Source organism: Argopecten irradians, chromosome 2 (assembly GCF_041381155.1).
Source record: "Argopecten irradians isolate NY chromosome 2, Ai_NY, whole genome shotgun sequence".
Taxonomy (NCBI): Eukaryota; Metazoa; Mollusca; class Bivalvia; order Pectinida; family Pectinidae; genus Argopecten; species Argopecten irradians.
The window spans coordinates 16211357-16236592 of record NC_091135.1 but is presented as its reverse complement, the minus strand read 5'-3'; the positions used below and the strand labels follow the sequence as shown (position 1 = coordinate 16236592).

Below are 25236 nucleotides of genomic sequence, written 5' to 3'. Positions count from 1 at the left end.
GGTTTTATTTTTACAAGTACGAAAATGAACTGAAATGTAAAATTACGTGTAAAGTGTAGTGACATGGACACATATTGTCAGGCCAAGCGTTGTCTACGATTGTATTACACATTTTTACAGTGTTATTACTATTTGTAAAGGGTAGTCTACAGATCTGTTTCCATATAAACAGAAAAAGCAAGAATTTTACAGTGCATGAATTTTGTGTTGTAACTTACGTTTAAATGACATTCTGCATGCTTATCGGTCAATTAAAATGATTTTCCTAGTATAATTCATCAAATTTTATGGTTTTAATATATTACTGAAGCAAAAATAACATAAATTTTTCGCCCAGCTATGGCACATATAACATTTATTTTGTTAGATTTAATATAAATAGAATTAAGTATTCTTTAAAATTTTCTTGAATCTAATTTTTAATGTTTTGATATTCTTTGTTTGCGCTTGAACAAAACATATTTACATGTTCTATGGTAAGCTTTTACGTTTCGGTGACGCGCCGATATCTTTGTATTTGGATGATGTATATATTTATGCGCGACACATTTCCTCACTAGATCATAATGCGTTTCATTTACCTTTACTAATAATTTACTAAATAAAACAAATTCAATACAAACCCCAATGACAGTAATGAAGGGAACTCAGAGCAATGACTATCCCTACAGCTGTAAAATATCGAAACGAAACCAGAACGATTATTTCTGAATAGTAACACCATGAATAGTCAAAACAATTTTGGACAAAATAAGCAATCCCTACGATTGGGTTGGCTATTTATCAATCACATGTTGAAAAACAAATGTGAATGCAATTGCACATTGTAGATAAACGGCAAACGTTGTCCACTGGTTCACCTGAACCTATGTAAGAGCATGTCCCCAAAGCAATATCCTCATGAATATCCTGATGATAGTGATACCTGTGTTCCGTTTATACATTCACCCCGAGGAACTGAAATTATGATGATTGGAGCAGAAGTTCATATCTACAATGATATGTTACTAGAGGGGTGTCTATATAAGGATGGCTGTTGCAATAGACCCACTCTTTTACGTCCAGACGCCGAGTTGGGCTCTACGGAAACTCGCTGATCGTCCTTTGATGCTTGGAGCTGGGTTCAAATCCCACACGACACTTAAGTCTGGAAATCTCACTGAACAATAGGATTCTGAAAGTGCCCCGTGTACGGTAAGAGTCAAGTACTAATTGTAGTCTGGTGCTTTTTTAAGCTATCTGCTAAATACAGATTTAATATGCTAATGCCAACACAACAAAAATATTTTTACATTAATCTCGAATATTATATTTGTGACTGGTTGAACAGTATGTCTTATCAAAAAATGATACAAAATATGTACATTAATGTCTTATAAAAAACAAATGATAAAAATAGAACATTATATAGAACAAATAACGACAAATAAATAAAATTTCATTCAAACTTTGCTTAAATGTTATCTACCAGAAGTATTATTGGCAAACATAAATATGAAAAAGTTAAAGATATATTAAATGAAGAATGAAATACGATACCCAAAATAAATAAAAAGTGGAAAGGTAAATTAATGATGATTTTTTTTAAATATATTAAACCGATTTCAGACTTCTGAACTATTCACAACATATTTTTCAATCCCTCAATTTTTCAATTGTACACTTAGTTATGGGACGAGATTAAGTACAATATATTTATTTTATTATTTTTTTATTTTTATTTTTTATTTATACTACACATAAAAAATTTTCATAAAGTTATAACAGTGATTAACAGTGATATATCCTTGTCTTACCTAAATCTAAAACGTTTAGTGTAATGCCGACATTGAATAAATTTAGACACCATGTTGTATGGATTGAGATCACGCAAGTGCATAATGTGAAGGATTTTTTTACGTGTATCTAATGACCTTGAAATGTTAAAAAGGAATGCAAATTGCACACCGCAATGTTTAAAATTCAGTGATGGCTGTCACAAATGCTACCGGTAAAAGGCGTGATACAGGTGTTAAACTTACACTATCTGAGGTATGGTTACGATTTAACACTAACAAACGATGGTGTATGTGGTAGACTATTAGAGGTCTCGCCGCCAGACGAATAAATACAGAAATTCAGTTATTAATCGTTGATTAGTGGACGCTATTGAATTTTATCAGATAAAACGTTTTGTTTGTGTTTAAGCCACTTGTGTAGCATAAGTTATTTATATTCACAAGCTGAAATAAAATCACTGAATATAAATAAAAAATAAATGGAATGGTATGTACCAATACAAAATTTGAAGGGAAAAAATCTTACAATTGAAACCAGTGTCTAGGTACGTGATTTTGATAAGAAAACATAATAAATATTTGCATAAATGTAGTAAACCCTGAAAGTTGTGTCAAACAAAATGTTTTTATATGTTATATGTGCCAGAAATGTTGCGAAATTTTTCGTCTGTGTTCTATCGAAAAGCGCATTGTTTGATGAATAAATTTGTGCAAATCTCCAAAGGCACCGACAGAAGTGACTTAAAGATTACTTATAATACTATCAACTTGTTACAAGAAATTGTAGATCACAACTTGGCCTCGTTGTCTGATCATATGTACTCATTTCACTGCACAGTAGACGTAAGTATTAGTATTTTTTTTTTTTGGCAATACTGTCAAAATTCATTTTGCGCTCTTATTTGTGTAAATAAAAACATATGCATTGTTAGAATTGTTATTGTCATAATGATAATAATCTTTGGGGGAAATGATTATGAAAAGCTCTTCTTGGTGCTAGTTTTAATCATTTTTAGATTTTAAGCCTGATATCCACTGTTGAGTATGCCTTTATTATGTTAATATACGTGAATTTTGGTGCACTTACGTTATGGTGTAATGTCGATTTGAGCAAGTTAGAAATCCTCTTTGCGTGATCAAAATAACGGCAATACTTACAAAATACTAAAATGTATTAAACGAAATTTTATTAACAAATGCTATGATTTAAGATTGTACATTATATATCTATATCTATAAAGGTAAGTAATAGGCTAATCCAAATATAAGAATGGGGTTTTGACCACACCACACCATAACTACCTTTCTACAATCTTTTTTCCCACACAAAAATGATATAAAACATCTCAATAAGACAATAAATCATCCCCACTAAAGAAGTTTGACCAATGCCCATTGTCTTTTAATCGAACTTATTGACCATCCAAGTTCAGATACCCTGAGCATCGTACTACCATAGGTTACGAGCTTGCTTGATTCTTTTCATTCACGTTTACGTTTTATGTGTAAACGTAAAGCATTATGTAAAACTGAATGTGTTTAAAACGGAGAAAACATAAATAGCTCACAGTAGTTTGATACAACATATAAGCCGAAATATCGTTTCAGAAGAAAAGTATTTCTGTTGTGCATATCAATTACAGATTTATTAATTTGATATGGTATGTAATATTGTATTTGAGGCAAAGTAAATGTTCTCAAATATCTGCTAACATATTACATATGTTCCTTTGTTAAAGTTTACTTAAGATGGTGTTGAAACATTTGTTTCAGACTGCATTTTAGCAAATATGTTAATATGATTTGGGGCATTATGTGGGGCCGTAGGTTTATTGGTTTACAAAGCCATCAATGGATTTAAACAAGATTAAGTAGAATATACAAGGGATTACAACAATAGGATGCCTAGGTGTTCTGGGGATTGACACAGGGGTGTAGATTCGTATCTAAAGCCATATTGGTTGCTAGAGGCTAATGTTTCACCAGATTTGTACGACACGCTACAGTAGGACAGGACCCTCAAGCCGTTATAGACAGGGTAAGCAAATATGTCCAGGACACAGCGACCAATCACAAGCCAATCACATGAAAATAAGTACATAGAAACTCTTAACTTGTCTTAAAAGACAATTGACAGGACCCAAATCTACTTTATACATAGGTCATAAGCTTATGATGAAACAAGCCATTACTAAGAGGGTTGCAACTAATAGATAAGTCGACATAACCTTATTTATCTTGTTATTCAATAATATTGATAAATTTATTTACTCAATACTGTTTAGAATTAATAATTTTGTCGAATAACCTTCGCTATTAGTTTTCATTTAATGAGATTTGGCGTTGATCATAGATTCACATAACTAGTGTTTTCGGTGGAAACTACGGTCACCCCTATGGATCGCCTGGGATTGTTCGTTAGAGTTTGTTTTTTCTAATGGTTCCATACATGACTTATTTTTGTTTATATTTTGATGGTTATCCTGTGATACCATTGTAATTAAGCTTTCTTTGTTAACTTACTAATTTGCTTTTCAAACCATTTGATGAATGAATTATTACTCGGGAAGGGGAGACAGTATTGTAAGTTAGCTGTGAAGTTGAAAGCAGTGCAATAATATCAGAAGTAATTAACGTTTGGTGCGGACGTGTCGCGGTCGTGGATGATGGCGCTATCTCTGTCTTATCTGAATAATAAACCATAACGCACGCTCGATTAACGCCTTAATTGACGGTAAAGCACGTGATATCATAACGTGTGCAAAGTATCTCATACCTCAAAGCCAATCTCTATTACCTGGGTCAAAGCGACTTCTATCGACATATTGTCTATCACCTTCAGGGACCATTTTTATCAGTTCTGGTACGTTATTCCTAAGGCAATAAAGTATTTGTTGTGAATTCTTAAGTGACGTTTTTACATACGTAATAATAAAATGTTTACCAAGTTAAATCCATGTAAACACAGTATTCGTTTTCAGTTAGTCTTTGGTAACCCTGTTACTTTCGTTTTTATTATTGAATTAACATATTTCACAAATGTTACGACCGTTTATTAAAATTACTGCGAGACCTCCGAAGCTGGAGATTATATCCTCCATCTACATGTTCATATTACGAATTAAAAAGTCATGCAGGCCATTTGCCTGGTACGTTTCGAAAATCGTTGCTTTATTATTCTTTCTCTGTTTTGTCAAATCGCTACAGACCAGCACATTCTTAAATAACTGTTCAGTGGGTATAAGCAAATATAAATCACAATATATAAATAAATACAGACAGTACATATAATTAAAACCCACCAAAAGAATATCCGGAGTTTACAATGTATTGTTTGTGTATTATGGTATTCGTATTAGTTGATAACTTCTGGTTTACAGGAAATAGAAAGTTGGGAAGAAAAGCTGTTCTGATTCATCACTTTCCCAATGCAGTACTTCATTGACTCGTGTGTTCTGTGATACAGTTAAATACAACGTTCTTAATCATTATTTTTTTATATTTATTTCAAACAAACTGAAGGCCACAATTTTAAGGGATATACTGCACTATAATATTTCAGTGTGGCAATATTTTTCGCAATCGGCACAAGGTTATTTTGTATATTGACTAACAAAAAATATTCCAATATGCCATGTGAATTCTTCTGAATGTTCAACATTCTTTATAGATGTTTTACCATATCAATGAACTAAGCATACATGTAAATGAGGTTCCTGGGACAATGAACTTTACAGATAGTAAATAGTTACACTATCGTAAAACGGAATTATATATCCGAACCCAGACAAAACCCTAATGTAAAATCTTTGCTCTATCAAACCACCCTAATAAACTAAACAAAAGATATGTACGCGATGGCCTTCGATCCAGACCATGATACTACGCTCATTAAACTGCCTCTCGACCTTTTTATGTAGGACAGTGGGCCAAGTCGCGAATACATAATTAGAGGTCTGACCTGTACTCCCTATTTGTCTCCCCCGGGGTCCGGAGTCACGGTGTGTGAATGGACATTGGTGACCGGGCTGGTTTAACAATGATCAGTTTGGTGGAAGAGTCCTAAGGCAACACAACGTATCATATCAAATATCTATGGTATAAAGCATCGTGTATATATTTAGTAAATACCTCGGTAGAAGCAAATAATCAGTATTTTTAATCAAAATTTTCTCCTGAAAAGTTCATTTGATAACCCAAATATAGTTTTGGTACCATAAATAGTTTTCTGGTAAGAGATTTATGGCTTCGATAAATTGAAGACTAGCATTGGCCCACTTACCAAACTCCTTAAGCGCTATTCCTCGTTATAAAGAATTATTTATCTGTATAGGGCACGTGATCTTAGAGAAATTTCTATCTTTAAATGCATATGGTGTGCAACATTCAAATATGCTTATAAAATGATTTGTATGTGGTCATGAAAAATTGATAAAACACACGTGTAAAATGCTCAGAACAACACCGCGAAGTCAAAGCATTAGCGCCCCAAGCTCCGACATGTGTCTGTTAAATTGTCACCTACTAGATCCCATCTACACTGGAAATAGTAAAATTGATCAAATTATTGTAAAGTTTAGCTCCATTGCTTAAAGCATTCATCTATTGTGGTCCCCATTATCAAGGATTAGGTTTGCCTGTCCTTTCGTAGATAAGAATATACCATGTACCTCGTACAAATTAACGACACACAATGATATTGGTGTGTTACGTTAGAGTCGACATCACTGAACTGGTGTATGGTCTCCTTATGAAAAAAAGATCCACAAAACCCTTTTGTACGTTAACATGATGTTTAGTGGTCGGAAGAATAAGCTTGGTTACTAACTATTTACTTATCAATGTTTATTTTGATGTTGACATGGATTCTGTACGTTCGTGTTATGAACGTTTGCAATGCCCTTGGAACTGAATAAATCTTGCAAAGGACAGCATATGCAATAAGAATTAATCAAAAGAATACAACAAATTAAACGTTTTTATTTTAGAATAAGATACCAAATGATACGATGTTGTATATGCTAAATTATAAATACAAACGTACATTGTAGTATCATATTCGCCCTATCAAAAACGAACAAAAACGAACTTCAACCCTATGGTGAAAATTTTCTGCAGATTTAAACGCTAGATAACAAAGATGTTTATGCTAATGGATATATAATGCATGAAAGTAATCACTGTCGAAAAAGCACTTGAAAGTAAATATATATCATAAAAACTTCAAAGTCAATCACATCAATGCAGTCTATAGACGCCACTGGTGATGATGCACGGACTGTCGCCAAGATGTGTTGAGAAAATCTGCGTAATAGGTGTCGTTAAGGTGCTCGCCTAGTGCCCTAGAAATGTTTTAAAAAGTTTAATTTAGAGGACAAAAAGGAAGGCGATGGGGTTTTAATGTAGGTAAAAAGATTACTGATGCAGCAGCAGTATATAAGTAACCATAACGGGAATAGTTATTCCTATCTTTGCGTCATCAGTTTTATCACATTTCCCTGACTCAAGCGTTTTCGGGCTTTTTTTTATTTAAACGATCATTAAAATGCAAATATACTGATGTTAAAGTGCATTGCACACATCAGAAACATTCAGAGTGTATTTAACATAGAGAAAGTCACGGCAATGCTAGATACAGACCACCTGAATCTAGAAGAATATGGAGCAGAATATTGTTTGTTTTCAATTCACTTTTTGATTAAAGACCAAAGATTTCACGAATTAACATGTGACACGCTTTCTCGAGTTAGTGACTTATTTGTTTAACTTCTTGAATTATATACGCCTTTGTCAAACCAAAAATCAATATGCCATGCTTCTCGTCTTGCAGCGCTCAATGGGTTTTGCACACACTGCAATCATGACGGAGTTTGTCTTCCACCTTAGATATATGTTAAATGAGGTGGAAACTCACTTAAACGTCGCACTGCTCAATGGTCTCTTTTTTAAATCACCAATCAAGAAAACCTACACAGACAATATTTCTTCGCGTGAATTTCACGTAAAAATTTTCATATGAATTTCACGTGAAATTCACATGATTTTGTTTCGCGTGAATTCACATGAAGAAATGTTTTCTGTGTAGATGTTGTTTGTATATGAGAGTAACCAATTCTCTGAAGTTTATGGCGCCAACTAAATTAACTCAAAGCGTATGTTATAAGTAAAATTTTATAGAGAAGTTACACAGTCACTTCAAATTATTTTACACCGAAGATTTTATGAGTATATAATCAACTAATAATCGTGAAATTCGGCACAACAAACTATATGCAATAAACATGTTATTAAATGATAAGCATAATATCTACCTTAAGACACATTACAAAACTACTCAATTTGGATATGTCCATTTTTATCAATGAAACAAAAAAATATAAAACAATCGTCATTAGTCTTTCAGGAAATATACTGAACGTCTGAACGCAATAATGTAACCCCACCTTAGCCAAAAACAACATAGTTTAAGAGAGGTTACATCAGTTCAGATATTTTAATTCTGTACAACGACGAAAATTATGTTGAATCGAAGTAAAATGACAGTTTCATTAAACAGGACGCGCTGATTATACAGCAGCAGGGCGCCTGTGTATTTGTAGACCAGGATTTAGGTGTCATCTAACGATGGGTATCCTGGTTGAAGCCCGGGTAAGATTCCCGGATATTGTTATGTTCTATATCTCATACAGAACGTCAACTATGAAAAGAGTGACAAAAGAATCTTAAAGACACATTAGGCGGATATAAGACTGCTGTCCGGGATCTAGGCAACTCATCCTAACTCGTTTGTATGTATTTACTTTATGTTGATGCGGATTTCTAGTAAAATTAAGAATTTAACCAACATATTAGACAAGTTCAGTTCTCGTCTCGAAATATTTCGAAAGACTATTTATATCGATAAATTGGTTAATGCTACAGATGAAACATTCTTCAACAGAAGTTTCTTATCTATAAGGGTTTCAAGGTACAATCGTTTCTTAGATTTGGAGAAACGATTGTACACACATTGTACATGTATTTGAAATCCATTGCGACAATAAAATTTTCATTTCTAAAATATTAAGTATATAATCAGAGATTATTTATCATAAATGTAAGATTAGATTTGTCTCTGGTGGATATTGGCAACTTACATTCCCTCAATACCTCCCACAGACGAGCGATAGCCTATAAGTTTGAGATTCCGAGTTCGATTATTATAGAAATATTCATACATGTACTTGTTTGTTGATCAAAAGACGGATGTTTCTGAATGGATCTAAAACTACAAAGGCTTACATTCGAAGGTATAATTTTTTTTTTTTTTTTTTTTTTGAATTCGAATAGGTATTTTTTTAATATTTCTCTGGTGAATTTTCATTTTATTTCCAATATAGTTTCAATCCACATGGTACAAGTAAATAAGATACCTGTGTCCTAATTTTGAAGTACAATACTCTTTGTATAATGCGATTACCGGTTGCTTAATCTATTAACTTTAAGGTTTCACTAAAGAAACCGACGACCATCATGAATTATATAATAACCAGATATATTGTACATGTTCTAGGTAGGTGTCTTTTAATTGGCTATTACCCTCAACCATTCATCCGTGCTCGGATTTATCGCGCCTGATCAAATGATCTAACACATGTAATTCACAAATCAACGTGTAAACAATTTGTATAGCTTTGTATATGTCCTAATAGGGTATAAATAGTGTCTGGGTCGGGCCGCCAACAATTCGTCACGTACACACTACCGATGTTAATGAGAGATGTCTGGAGATAGGGGAACTGCCATGCAGAACCACGGGACTATAACATAAGGACATGACACTGTCTATAATAAAGATAGCGAGCATTGGTATAGCAAAAGCGTGAATACCCTTTACTTATCATTGAGGAATCGTTTGAAGCATTGTGCCAACCATGAATAAAGATGCTTCATCGCCAACAATTCATAAAAAAAACATTTATCAATTGGGCAAAATTGAAGTTTAATTGTGTACATATATGTCTAATTAACATAAAATACATGAAAAAAAATCTTTGTTTTGTTCTCTGCGCAATCAGTAATTCATTCCTATAGGACATAGTGCCATGGATTTTTTTTAAGGGGGGGGGGTAATTATTTAAGATATTTTTATTGTGAATAATAATATATACGAGTTTCAAACTTTTCAGTGATGATAATAGTGTGGATTAGAGAACTATTTTAAATTAAGAAAAATATAAGTTGGCCTTCTTCCGTTGCTAACACGTAAAAACTGCAATTCGTCGGCGGTGTAGAATCTTAAACTGAAGTTGGCGAAGTTTGTTTTTGTTTTAAATTTTACAAGTTATTTCGGAAGTGTGTAATGCTTTTATTTTTCCTTTTCAAGGTTAGAGATTAAACGGTTATATGGAATTATTATTTTTTTCATTTACTTCTTAAAAACGTATTTCACTTCTTTTGGATAATTGTTTTCTTGTGATTTACTTAGAATGCCATTTTTCATTAAGAACAGCGAATATTAATTTCTCAAATTACATTAAAGTATCTATAAAGAAAGTGGTCGAACGGCGACTGTATGATCGAGTTCCGGAAAAAGCGAGGATTAACTTTCATGCACTTCTATTTGAGGTAACTTTTAATGAGTATAAAGACAAAGAATTCTACGTCCTTGTAAAGACATTCAGAATTGTAATATTAGTCTAAACAGATTAAACGTCTTTTTTTGTTTTGCAAACGGTATAGTATTATAAATATCAATATCCTTTTTTAAACTCATGTAATCGGCCACTAATCACCGACACTTTCATTCGAGTTTATTAAATGTATGCAATTTTGAAAATAAATTTGATGAATTAACAACATACATTAGAGTTTCTATAAACTATACAGTACCACATCCGCGAGAATGCTGTTTTAAATTACGGTTAACATTACTAATAGATTACTAAAATTACCTTTGACCTGTTTGTAATCGAGAGATAGTTCTACATAAGGACAATGCATATTTTTTTGTTTACTATTAAATAATGGAGAAATAATTAGCGAGATAGCCAACTTCTACACATGCTACCCGCGATGATTCCATCTATTTTCAGGTGGTAATATGTATTATTGCTGGAATATTTTCTGTTTGTACATGATAGGAGAATTACTTTGAATAACACGTATTTCAAATAAATGCTAGTTTTTCGTGTTTTCTTCATGTCTTTGAAGAGAATACCATAAGGTCTGGACAGTATAAGTGTTGCCTATTTTGACCCTGTAATTAGACGGACCGATATTCAATAGTTCTTTGGTACATACCTCTATGTAGTCCGGTAGAAATGGGAGCCAAGTACCTTCACGAGCGACATTAACAAGTACATTAAAGTCGCATCATGTGATAGGGGAGGTAACTCCTCTACTCGGTAATATAATTATCACGATTATTGACAGCACCGTCCGACCGTGACCTGTTTGACCAGCTCAACCGTATGTCGTTACGTCACTGGACGGTCCTTATCGAATAGATGAGAGGCGCCCACCCCCTTACGGCCGACCAACCTATCCAAGGTTGCCTGCCCTTGGCGATTTAGACATTTCAATGTGTTAATTCAAACATTACACAATTCTTGTTACTTAAATTACCTTGTTAAATCTAATTTAGTCAGTCTGGCCACGAGACGGACGAGACAACTCTTCTAAGTAGCCAACTCTAGTAGATAGTGTACTGTCGGCAGTGCGGCGTGGATATGATACAGGGATACACATTACAAATGTAAGTAATTATTTAAAATTTATAAGTTTATCATTTTTTGGCAAACTTTTTTTTTAAATTCTAAAGGACGCTGAAGAATTGTAAACTTCGTTTTAAACAGGTTAAAATATACTTGAACTTATTCAACATACTCCGTTTGAATTATGAAAAATCATTTTTCCCTATTTCATTACAACATTTTTATTTTACCACTGATATTTAAATTGATTTTAACTTGCCGTTAAGGTGCGCTACCTCTCATTGAGCGCACTTTAACTTATAAAATTAACGCAATACGTATTTCCTGCATTACGGCGATTTTTTTAACCTTTTAAGGAAACAGTCTCATCCGTCATCATATATACACATTCATTTTCAGAGAATACCGACCCTAAACTCTATTTTACGATGGTTTTTACCATTACTACGTCATCCTCGTGCATTGTTAATGAAAGGCTACGTATATATATGGACAAATATCAATTACTAGTTCGCTCTTATCAATTAAACGACATGCTTTTTAAGGAGTGGATAATAGATAGTAGAGTACCGAATGTCTTACAAACTTATTGTATTGGGACACATGTTTAACTTACAACCAGGAGTATTATGTATGTAATAATTGTGTTTATGCATTTGATGATAAATATGAATGTTATATAAGATATTGAACAAAAACAGTATTACAAAATGTATTTTAAAGAACGCAAAGCGGTTTCTGAAATTCATAACATTTGCACCTGCCCAAGTTAATCCGTATGCAAAGTAATCCAAACCTATTCATTGTTATTCTAAATGATATCGCTGCGCCATTGTATCGGCCAATCAGAGGCGATATTACAAGCGCTGACGTCATTATATGAATTCTGAAACAGTTTGAAATACTCGTTACAAACAAATGATGGAGCATCAGTAATCCTGACTTATATACGAACTTAAATGATTAGTATCAACATAAATGACACCTTAAAAGTTTCAGACATATTTATACATGATAAACTATGAACTGCAAACAAGTATAAGGAACTATAACAGTGAAATATTCCAACAAGCAAAATAAAGGATACAGTTAAAACCGTAAGACTGTTCGACCGACACATGATTATTGATAATTTTTATTTTTTATTCATTAATTCGTCGCTTTTTGAATTATACAAATTGTGTAATACAAGACGCGTGTGTCTAAAGTTAAAAACGAAATCCAAAATTTAGCGTGAATACACACTTACATCAAACCATAATTATCACGGGGTTTTAAACTTTTATCGATTTGAACAAATGTATTTATCGTCCAATAGTTGGAATAATCCAACTTTGTACAAAAAGATTATTTCACGAGATAATTTTTTTCATTTGAAAAATGGCGTTAAGGTTCGTGTGCATGTCGTATGCATTCATTGTTTTTATGTCCAGTAATCTGTTATCAGGCGATGTATCAACTGTGTTCTCTAGAAACAACTGTCATCTGGATTGTAAAATGTGTGAAATGTGTTGTCAAGGCTTTGAGCGAAGTGGCAGACGATTGTTTGGTTTGGTGAAAGTTTCCCTTGAAGACAAAACTAACTGATCGTAGACTGATAGCATTCTGTTACGGCATGACCATTGTGTATATACAATATGTAGTCTATGTTGAATTGTGAATTAACCGAATCCATTCACCCATTAAGGCATTGACATTTCACGTACTGTAGCCTTTACAATCTATGTATCATACATTTATAATTATGAATAACGCCACAACCATAGACAAAATCTAAACAAGTGTTACGCAGACTGTAAAAACATGGATAATAATACCAAGTCATTTAATTTGTTAAACAATAAGAATATAGATAAGAAAATATAAAAAACTAAATCAATTATTTAGCTGTAAACGCAGAAAAATACAATGTAGTAAAACATTAGAAAGCACCTTTATTCAATGTTTGTACATAACAAGAATACATATCTCCTTTCTCATTTATAATTAAATTCCATGTCGTTAGCATACAGTTTTAGAGTAACTCGACAGGTTAGCTATGAATACGTAACAAAAATAATGGCATATACTGAAGATGATTGTATTGTAAAAAATAAATAGAAAAAAATAGCGATAGTATACTTAACAGAACATAATGGAATTATTGAAAAAATATTCCATATTTGTCCTTTTTGTTATAATTACTGGTAAAACAATCTATGCACTGAAGATATGGTAAATATGCCTAAAAAACTCTAAATATCCATTGTATTTGTTTAATAAAGTTATTAAATAAAAATCAAAGTACGTAAATCGAAATTCTTTCTTTTGATAAAAAGGTTCACTATGCATACAAAGATAGCCGTTTAAACAATAAATCTCTCTCTATATAGCCTTAATGAGATATTTGATGAGAAAAAAAACCGGTGATACTTCCGAAGAGCGACCCTTCAATGATAAGATACTTCGATATCGCACCTTTAACGATAAATTGTAACATGATGATACCTCCCGATATCTCCCCCTTTTATTAAAAATTATAACCCGTTGATACCTTCCGAGATCACCCCTTTAATAATAAATTATAACCTGCATGATACCTCCCGAGATCGCCCCTTTAATAAGTTAATTGTTACCCGTTGTACCTTCCGAGATCACCCCTTTAATGATAAATTGTAACCTGATGATACCTTCCGAGATCGCCCCTTTAATGATTTAACTATAACTCGTGGGGATTCCTTCCGAAATCGGCCTTTGATAATAAACTGTTGCCTGACGATACGTCCCGAGATCGACCATTTAATTATAAACTGTAACCTGACGATACGTCCCGAGATCGCCCTCTTTAATTACAAATAATAACCCATTGATACCTTCCGCGATTGGCTTTTGAATGATTAATTGTAATCTGACAATACCTCCCGGAAAAAACCATTTCAATAATTTAGATGTAATCCGTTGATACTTACCGAGATCGCCCCTTTGATAATTTAACTATAACCCGTTGATAAACTGTAACCTTAGTAAACGTCCCGAGATTGCCCCTTTAATAATAAATTGTAATATGATGATACTTTTCAAGGTCTTCCCTGTAATCGTAAAAATTTTCTTCAGAAAAATCGCCCCTTTAACAAGTAGCCGACGTGGCGATATGCTACACCGCTATTTGATATGTTACCGGCGGTAATTTATTCAAATGCACATGTAATGTTTATGTATATATGTAATGACTAGCTATGGTTACGTAAAAATCGTCTGTTATTGGTCTATGTGCGTCATTAGATTAATTATATCTATATCTTGGATGGCATTATTTAGAATAATCAATGGCGTATCACTCAAGGAGGCTACATATCCTGCGAAAATGTCATAACATTAATGGTATGTACATGTAAAATATGAAATGCTCTTTATCCCCATGGTATTTTCTCTATACATCACCAATACTTATAAAAAATGCGTGACTCTTTCGACCTTAATATATAAAATTAATATAACATTAATATAAATGCAAAAATAAAACGAAAAAAAGTTATATGCCTATACATAATGATACAGCGTCCCCACGCTGGCCTTGACCCAGCTATTAACGAGAGTCGTGTGGTAACATTTAATACCTTCTGTGTAGATGATTTAGGTGCAGTTAGTACCTTGTACTAAATATCTACTTACACTATTCTGTAATGATGATGATTTCCTTATCACGTAAAATTCTGAACTCTACAAAAACTATAAATAGGCCAGCAGACAATGTTTTATTCCATTCTACCCCAACGTTGAATTTTTATTTCATTGAAGGACACATTTCGCATAATAAACCAACACCTCACCTACACTTGTCGTTAATGTCATAGTGTCTTCCCCATAAACTAACCGATAGGGGTCACTTACAACTATGTGTGGCTAGAATAGTATATTTCTCAATTTGAACTATATAGAATATCATCATGTTTTGACTTGGACTTCTACATATTTATTTCGATAATGTAAAGTGACCATGTTTTCCATACCATTGATCCCATCACCATAGTTCTCTTACTCCACCACCAAAGTTACCTGTATATATATAGTTCTCTCATCCCACCACCAATGTTACCTGTATAGATATAGTTCTCTCATCCCACCACCAATGTTACCTGTATAGATATAGTTCTCTCATCCCACCACCAATGTTACCTGTATAGATATAGTTCTCTCATCCCACCACCAATGTTACCTGTATAGATATAGTTCTCTCATCCCACCACCAATGTTACCTGTATAGATATAGTTGTCTCATCCCACCACCAATGTTACCTGTATAGATATAGTTGTCTCATCCCACCACCAATGTTACCTGTATAGATATAGTTCTCTCATCCCACCACCAATGTTACCTGTATAGATATAGTTCTCTCACCTCACCAAAATTTTACCTGTATAGATACAGTTCTCTCACCCCACCACCAATGTTACCTGTATAGATATAGTTATCTCATCCCACTACAAATGTTACCTGTATATATATAGTTCTCTCATCCCACCACCAATTTTACCTGTATAGATATAGAGTTCTCTCACCTCACCACCAATGTTACCTGTATAGATATAGTTCTCTCACCTCACCACCAATGTTACCTGTATAGATATAGTTCTCTCACCTCACCACCAATGTTACCTGTATAGATATAGATCTCTCACCTCACCACCAATTTTACCTGTATGGATATAGTTCTCTCATCCCACCATCAATGTTACCTGTATAGATATACTTCTCTCACCTCATCACCAATTTTACCTGTATGGATATAGTTCTCTCACCTCACCACCAATTTTACCTGTATAGATATAGTTCTCTCACCCCACCACCAATGTTACCTGTATAGATATAGTTCTCTCATCCCACCACCAATTTTACCTGTATGGATATAGTTCTCTCATCCCACCACCAATGTTACCTGTATAGATATAGTTCTCTCATCCCACCACCAATGTTACCTGTATAGATATAGTTCTCTCATCCCACCACCAATGTTACCTGTATAGATATAGTTCTCTCATCCCACCACCAATGTTACCTGTATAGATATAGTTCTCTCACCCCACCACCAATGTTACCTGTATAGATATAGTTCTCTCACCCCACCACCAATGTTACCTGTATAGATATAGTTCTCTCACCCCACCACCAATGTTACCTGTATAGATATAGTTCTCTCATCCCACCACCAATGTTACCTGTATAGATATAGTTCTCTCACCCCACCACCAATGTTACCTGTATAGATATAGTTCTCTCCCCCACCACCAATGTTACCTGTATAGATATAGTTCTCTCACCCCACCATCAATGTTACCTGTATAGATATAGTTCTCTCACCCCACCACCAATGTTACCTGTATGATATAGTTCTCTCACCCCACCATCAATGTTACCTGTATAGATATAGTTCTCTCACCCCACCACCAATGTTACCTGTATAGATATAGTTCTCTCACCCCACCACCAATGTTACCTGTATAGATATAGTTCTCTCACCCCACCACCAATGTTACCTGTATAGATATAGTTCTCTCACCCCACCACCAATGTTACCTGTATAGATATAGTTCTCTCATCCCACCACCAATGTTACCTGTATAGATATAGTTCTCTCACCCCACCACCAATGTTACCTGTATAGATATAGTTCTCTCATCCCACCACCAATGTTACCTATATGGATATAGTTCTCTCAGTGCAATCCGTTATATCACGTTGGCATGTAAATCAGATGGCGACTGGAGCACGCGCAGTCTATGTAAATACATTCTATTTTATTCGAATGTCTTTCCTCCCATGCATTAATCAATCTAACAGATAATAAATAGATGCATGCATAGAACAGAAACTAGAACGGCCCCAAGGATGTTCGTGAGAGAGGTAGATATGACATGTGATCGACAGTACTTGTGACAGTACAATGTTCTTTATTAACATTTCATAGATCGCAATCAAAAACATGTACATAAGTGTTATAAAACAAGTGGATGCTTGTTTTATTTTTTATTGACCTTATGTTTCGTTTCATACAAATAAATCTTTTACATAGTGGTTTAAATATGAGTGTACTGCTGTATGGAAAAAGTTGTAGAAATAATCACATTAGTTTTTTTTTTCAAAATAAATTATCGTGTCATTATACATAATGAGAAGATATTCAGTACAATTTGCAGCAAGAATAGAATCAAAATGTAGGTCGCACATTCACTCAGCAATTTTAATTTCACATGCCAATTTACTTTGAAAATAATGCGTTGAAAATAAATAAATAAATAAATAAAATGGATATGTTGGCTTATAAATATTATTTAAGTACATAGATATTTGAAGTAGAAGCGGGCAGTCAAAATTTAGATAACTTTTTCCTAATAAATTGGGCTGCCTAATATCATATCATGTTACGTCCTAAAACGGAATCTTTTTGTCTGTGATGAATGGACACCAGTTTCAACTGTTTTTCAATTAATTTTAATCTATTTTATTGTCCATAACGTTGATTGGTCGCACTATCAATGTAAAGGTTGTATTTACCAATAGGAACCATCTTGCTGTTAAAGGTGGCGTTTGGGGTCAGTGGACATACATTCCAGGATACAGATTTGGATCTTTTTATACACACATCTACCTTTTATATCTATCCTCTTAAAAGTTATTGTCTGTAAACAGCATTTTACAACTTTGACAGTTGTAGCAATCACTTGCAGACTACACGCAATGATCATGTGACCGTGACACCCCGACCTGCCTTTGGTTTATGTCGATGTTAGAAAGGTAATTAGCGGGGCTTGTTCCGTGCAGGCACATATATCATCCATGCAAGGGCAACGCATGGTTCACCGCAGTCGGGTTGTTTGAAGTTAGACAGGTATTAATTCTAAAACAAATAATTCGTTTCAGAAGTAAGTACATTATGACAATTAAGCAAATATTAATGATGTGTCAATATTTATTGTCGCATGCTCCTTATACAGCCAGCTACTGATGTTGTCACCGGTACTGACTAGTGCTACGTTTTTCTTATTTTCGTAGATGAGCAATTTCAACATTTCAAATCACTCACGTGCATGTAATGCATATGTATGATAAAGGCGACATCCTAATATGAGGCCGCTACGAAACGGCCATCAGCAAACGTAATGATTGGCTTACATAACGCTACAATCCACATCAATCAATGTCCATGTTTACAAAAAATACAAATTCAATAAGGACATGATGTAATCGTATTCTGTCTTATATAAAACAACAAAATTTACATAGACCTAAAGAAAGTGTGAACTACTGCCAGGTAATCCTATATAGCGCTGGGTCAGATATGGTGTGATCAAATCAATATCATCTGTGGGAGAGAGGAAGAAATCAATCTTACATGTTCTCGTTAAATCCCCTTTCAAATGTCTGCGTTATCAAAAGCGAATTATCTTAGCAAGTTCAGAAAGTTTGGAAATCCGCAAGTTTTTATCATGCAAAGTAACTGCAATACGTGAATGTAGAATCGGTTGTCATTAAGGTGTAGTCATGTAGATGTTTATACCTCACTGGCTCCCTCCTTTACAAGGTGTTGGTGACGTAATAACCATATTAGAACACTTCGTGTCCACAGTAACACTACTGGAGACACGCAACCAATGATGTCGCATCCTGTTTTTATATTTGCTCACTTGAAACAAAAAGAAAAAAATGCCGTCCATCATTTTGACTTTATTCTTATCGCATTTAAACCTAGTTATGATACTACAGTGAAGAAATAGTTAGGATTTCCTATCGTAGAATGAACTGCTTACCTTTAGTATTGAGTTGCCATTTGTTATTACGTCAATGGCGCCTCCATAAATTATTATTCAGGTCATAATATCGTTAAAAGATTCACGCATCTGGCACAACCACTACAATAAGATGTTATTTAATCGGAGCCAGAGGAATCAGGTTGACCGATGGGTTTGTCCTCAAAAGGTCAACTTTATGTGGGTGTTTCCAATACACCACGGGTGCATATACCTGTAAACATGCGCACATGATATGTGTACATACCTTGGCGTATATCAGGACATAGTGGTCAAAAGTTACTGATCGTTGGTGATTCAAATGATGATCAATCAGCGCGTGGACAACCTGTCAACACAGTATTCAGAGGATAGTCGGGTGGCCGTTTGATGCCTTGGTAGATTCCTAGTGACCAGCGCATCGTGGAAATTTTAACATTGAAATCATTTTTGGATTAAACCACTTTATAATTTGTTTTAAGTCATTAACAAAAATGCCGCGTAAGTATGAGAGATTTTAGTCGCAAATTCTGTTTTCATTAGCTAAGTAAATTGTTAATTATCAAAATGTTTTCTACATAGTAACTAAAATTTGATAATAATAGAGATATTTGATATTGTTTCGTTAGCTAAGTAAATTGCTAATTATCAAAATATTTTCTACATAGGTACTAAAGTTTGATAATAAGAGAGATATTTGATATTGTTTCGTTTTTGTTTTCAGATAGAACAGCTGCTCAGAAAATTGCACAGAAAACCATGGAGAACGGAAGCGGTTATGATCGAGGTACGTTAGTCTCACAAATACATCAGCTGTCTTACAGTCTTAAAACTATTTTATAGCTTATTCACAACAAATAAAACCTAATTACTGTTCATACAACATAACAAGAAAATGTCAACTGTGATGAAGAAAACCCGCACCTATTTGTATTTTTTTCAATGTGTTAATAGCTTCTATGTCTGTCACACAACTGTGGCGTATGCCTGGATCACGACAATGAATAAACTTCGGCTAATCTGCTATAAACTGTGATTACTAGATCAATACTTGGAATGTAACCTTCAGTTTTATTCTTTTTTGTTTAAAAATGACATATAAAATATATTATACATTATGGATTTGATACGTGGGTTTTTAAGCACGTGTGTCTCTTATGGAAATAACCAATATACATGTAGATACCTGAATGGTTGAAAAGTTCTCTTGTTTCATTTAAGAGCAACACTTGTATTAGAGAAAGAACATAACCATGATAACAGTATTAATATTTGCTATCCTTTAAAACTTGTTTGATAGGTTTGTTTGATAGGTTTAAATAAGATAAGTGTGAACGAGTCAACGTTACCACAAAATTGAGTAAATGATGAATTAGTAATTGGTAGTTTTTCATTTTTTTCTTTAGGGAAACCAGGTAATAATGTTAACAGTTAGCAAATTATTTGGAAACTATTATCTGCAACATTAACCAATCTGCCACGAATTTCACATATTCAATTTTATTTTTTGCTTTAAAGCTTTCGCTATTTATCCTAAATGTACATCGCCACACTTTATTATGCTTACCTGCTGATATCGGTTTTAAGATATTTACTTATTCCGAGTTTGATATATTATTCATGATATTTCTCACGAACAACGTCTACATTGATCACAAGTAATTGTCAGTAGCTTTTATATTATGCATTTTAGCTTTTTTTCGTGTTAGATTGTGCATTTTACTTCATGGATGGCATAACGGCCATTCTATCAACAGTATAATTTTTTAACTAACGATAATATTTTGGAAAAAATATTGTGAATTAAAGTGTTGATTAATTAGATTTGAATAAAACTAAAGTTGCGAAAACTATTTCATAAAACATGCCATAACTGTATCAAGGATAGTAAAAATTTTCAAAATAATAATAATAACAATTTCGTAAAGCATATTATGAAAGGCGTAAAGGACTGCTTGTACAATTTTATAATTCTAACTTAGTCAACAGACTTACATTACAGCATGTATACTGCCAATTGTTTTCTTTTTTATTGTCTCTAGTGTACAACTTACAATGTACCACATGTAACCTTTGATATCTCGCATGATGCATATCTGTCCCTCTGTGTGCAACTGTCAACACCGACAACAAAAACTATCAAATAATGATAAACAATACCGTCGCGGTCCATAAACCTATTATACAGCATTCAAACTAGTGTATAACAAGAGTCTTGGTAATTCTACATTATCTGTAAAATTTGGCTCAGTGGAAATTTATTAAAACTGTGTTGCAAAAGTGTTGCTGTATACGTAAACTATTTGGAGGTCTTGCGATTTAGAATTTCAACTTTTTGTCGTAACGAAAATGACATTGTTAATTTATAATTTGAATTTGTGGCTCTGAAAACTGCCCTTATACATTTTATATCTCCTATTCATATAACGAGATATTAAAGTGTCTTTTTATATTGAGATAATAACAAGACTAATTTTCTATTTGTATTATAAATTATTGACGGAAATGAAAATTGAATGATATTCTTTGAAAACATATTCAACCAAGAATGTATTATAGGTCCTGGTAGTCCTTTGTATAGACATTTACAGGATGAAATAGGGATTTAACCACAGTAAACCAACTATCTTTGGGATTAACGTTCGCAAATTAGCAGTCAAACTAAACTTTGCGAAATCTTGCCTCCGCCAATTAGTATCTGCATCAGTTTTATTGAAACGTATTTATAATTCAGTCACCTTATCCGCGAACGGTTATCTCCGCGAATCGAAATTTAAATGGAAATCACGAAATCTAGAAGCCGCGAATAAAGTTGGTTTACAGTAATCCCGAAACAACAGTGTGTTTCTTTTGTTGTACTGTGGGGGTAAAATTTACATAGAACCAGGATCCAATAAATAATGTGTGTAGATATCAGTGGCCGTAATTTGATTTTAAATAATCGTATGTCAAAATGAAAGATCCATCTTGACATTCCAGACCATTGTGTAACATCATTTACAACACACTGCTTTACTGCAAATAACAGGAACACGTACGCTTTAACAGTTAGCATATAGCAAATACCTAACCGCTTGAATATCATATCCTATCATCATAGTTTTGATGTACAAATTACATAACATGTGCTGTAGATATATCAATAGAGGTATCTCCACTAACTCATTATGGCGCTAATTTTGAGTGTCTCAAAAATACCAATATAACAATGTTACATATGAATCAATATAGGACGTCTGTCCTGCCCCGTGTCTTATTCAGAACATTTATTCTGTAATATTTAAATATGCCCGTGCACTGATGAGGTACATGTATTATAATGTACCTCTATATATACAGGTATGTTATTTTTTTGTTCAAGATGCATCAATATATTATGCATGTAAAAAGGAAACATTGACATAATCTATTACTGATACTGTATATTACAAATGTCAAAGTGAAGATATATAGAGATTGAACAGTGTTTTGATTGCGTTAAAGGTGGTATGAACGGAATGGGATACAGACATATTCAATGTAGCGCGTTAGCGCTACATGTAGAATATGTGGATAGAATATATGATAATGTGGATGTTGATATACGACCTGACTTCAATAATGTAAAGTGTAAGCCACGTGTGGGGGACTTAAAATGATGCAAATTTAAAGAAATGCTTGATTTTATCATATAACAAACCATCAACATCAATAAATAGATATAAACCAGTGATAGTGCATCATTGTCAGTAGGTTTTAGCACATCAACAGACCGTGAACATGTCAGCATTAAATATAATGAATTGTAATACATGAAGTAAAAAGTAGGTCACAATATTCTATGCTTTTTGCATAATTATAGATAACGTGTATAATTTACAGTTATCATTTTTTTCTATAGGACGCAGAGGTAGTACTTACATTCAAGTGCGCATGCCTAATCGCCCAGACAGGCCACATATAGACACGGAGGAAGGTGAGTACATGGGGTGATATGCAGAATGATAAATGTACAGGAGTTGCATTGTTACGATGACAACACTGATTGTGTATGTTTTCTCTCTCCTAAATCTAGGACTCGTACTCTGGTAATTGTTTATTTTCAGTCGTAGATTTCAGATATGCAAATAACGAAATGTTAAATTCCAAACATAAATTTCCTCTTTGCAATTTTACGGGCAAACTTTGATTTAGCTGTCTACGATGCCGTCAATAAGCTGCCATTTCCATGTGCTACTTTCACGCAAATATTTTTAACACTTCAAATCGTTACATGATTTATTTGATGCATTCTGAAAACCTGTTGAAAACGGGAATGTCTCTTGTCTAGAAACAAAGACAGTGCTATTTCTGATATGTTTTGTCTGTTAATACGGTAGAAGGTCATTATTGTGCTAACTATTTTTTTAATAATTATTTCTGAAATGTCATCATTATTTTGCTTGTCGATGATAATGGATTAGCGGGCTCAAACGATTTACCAAATAACAATTAACGATATTTCGATATTAACATATTTCCTACTTCTTAAGCACCAAATGTATTTCATCAATCACTTTTCACTTTCAATCCCTTTACTGTTTCTAATCTTTAAGTGGGTTTTTTTCCTGATCACTTAGCTATACCTTCTCGGGAACAAGATACTTCAGAGATTATAAGTCTAGAAGCTACTTTGTACAAAGCGGCAAAGGACCTTTGTTCTTCGCCCATATCTATATCAAAAGGCGAGGGCTTTTGTTTTAGACTTAATTGGACGCTTTCTATACTTATGAGATCATTTGATGACATGGCTAGATAGATGTGATAAAGAGGAGGGCTGTCACCATAAACTAAACTTAATGATACATTTGAAGTGTTGACACGTCCTACGGTAGCCGTGGTGTTGATAAACCTGACCCACCTGGTGACAGACTCACCGCGTGGTACTTAACATCAAAGTCAGTACACTTGTACGTACCTCTTGGAATCTCCACCCGGTTCAATAATCTTACACCTGTAAATTGAAAACATCCAATAGAACATGGTAAAACTTTCACTGATGAAATGTATGCAATGCGCATTATTCTGCAAGCTTGATCTATGATTTACTCAAAGTACAAACGGTTGTCCAATTTTATTTCAATCAAAAACTCTTATATTGATGATAACTGTTCTATTACTTGAACAATATTTCGACTAAGCATTATCGCTAGGTATTCTGAAAAGCGAAGAATAAACTATTCAAATGTAATATACAGCTACCTAATCATCCATACATATGCTTACAAAATATCTCTAAAAGTATATGTGGAACGACATTTTTGTTTGTTTGCTTCTTGAGATAAATCAATAGTTTGTAATAACAGATATTTTCCCCTTAACACCCTCATGAATCGTTATACCAGTCCTAAACAGCGTCTTGGCTTTACAGCGTCAGACAACTCCAAAGAGGACTACGATCCTTCTGATCGGATCCAGAACCTGCTGAACAACGTGAAGGATGAGGCCCACCGGACCCACAGCATCTTCAGTGAATTGGATATTCTCCGGAAGTACAATGACAGTTACGAATGGAGAGAAGCAGCAAGGTAACTAAGCAACCAGCTGCATTACTGAATATCATTTTTTCCTGGATTTTATCTTATTTTTCCATGAACAGTTTGTATTGAAACTTCGTTCTATATTTCAGATGGGTGAAGTACGAAGAGAATGTTGAGGAGGGAGGTAAACGATGGTCAAAGCCCCACGTGGCATCACTATCAATGAAGTCTCTATTTGAGCTGAGAGGGGCTATTGCGGAGGGAGCTGTTATACTGGATTTAGATTCCTACAGTATATCAGAAATCGTCGGTAAGTGAAGAAGATTCATACATATATAAAAAATATTGTAGAAATTTTAAACCAGCAAGAACACCGAGCACATCGAGCACAAATCTGAGATTCACACCACGTAAGGAGTCAGGTAGGAGTTCCTTCTGTACCAGCTTGAAGGCAGCATCAATACACATGGGTACATTAGATATAATAAAACATATGAAATT

General features: G+C 33.8%; 1 protein-coding gene across 3 annotated transcripts in view; it reads left to right on the top strand.

Annotated features, from left to right (window-relative positions):
• Window positions 1-1072: 1072 nt before the first annotated feature.
• LOC138314616 (electroneutral sodium bicarbonate exchanger 1-like) overlaps window positions 1073-25236 on the top strand; it is a 32803-nt gene continuing 8639 nt past the window's right edge. The window contains exons 1-6 of one of the 3 annotated variants that reach the window (XM_069255030.1): window positions 8552-8566; window positions 11404-11514; window positions 19962-20024; window positions 23118-23192; window positions 24627-24783; window positions 24885-25045. In XM_069255030.1, the coding sequence (XP_069111131.1) occupies window positions 19997-20024; window positions 23118-23192; window positions 24627-24783; window positions 24885-25045 (421 nt within the window). In that variant the 5' untranslated portion in view covers window positions 8552-8566; window positions 11404-11514; window positions 19962-19996. Of the gene's footprint in view, window positions 1195-8551; window positions 8567-11403; window positions 11515-19199; window positions 19739-19961; window positions 20025-23117; window positions 23193-24626; window positions 24784-24884; window positions 25046-25236 lie in introns of those variants that run through there. The other 2 variants (XM_069255029.1, XM_069255028.1) reach the window with 2 other exon arrangements.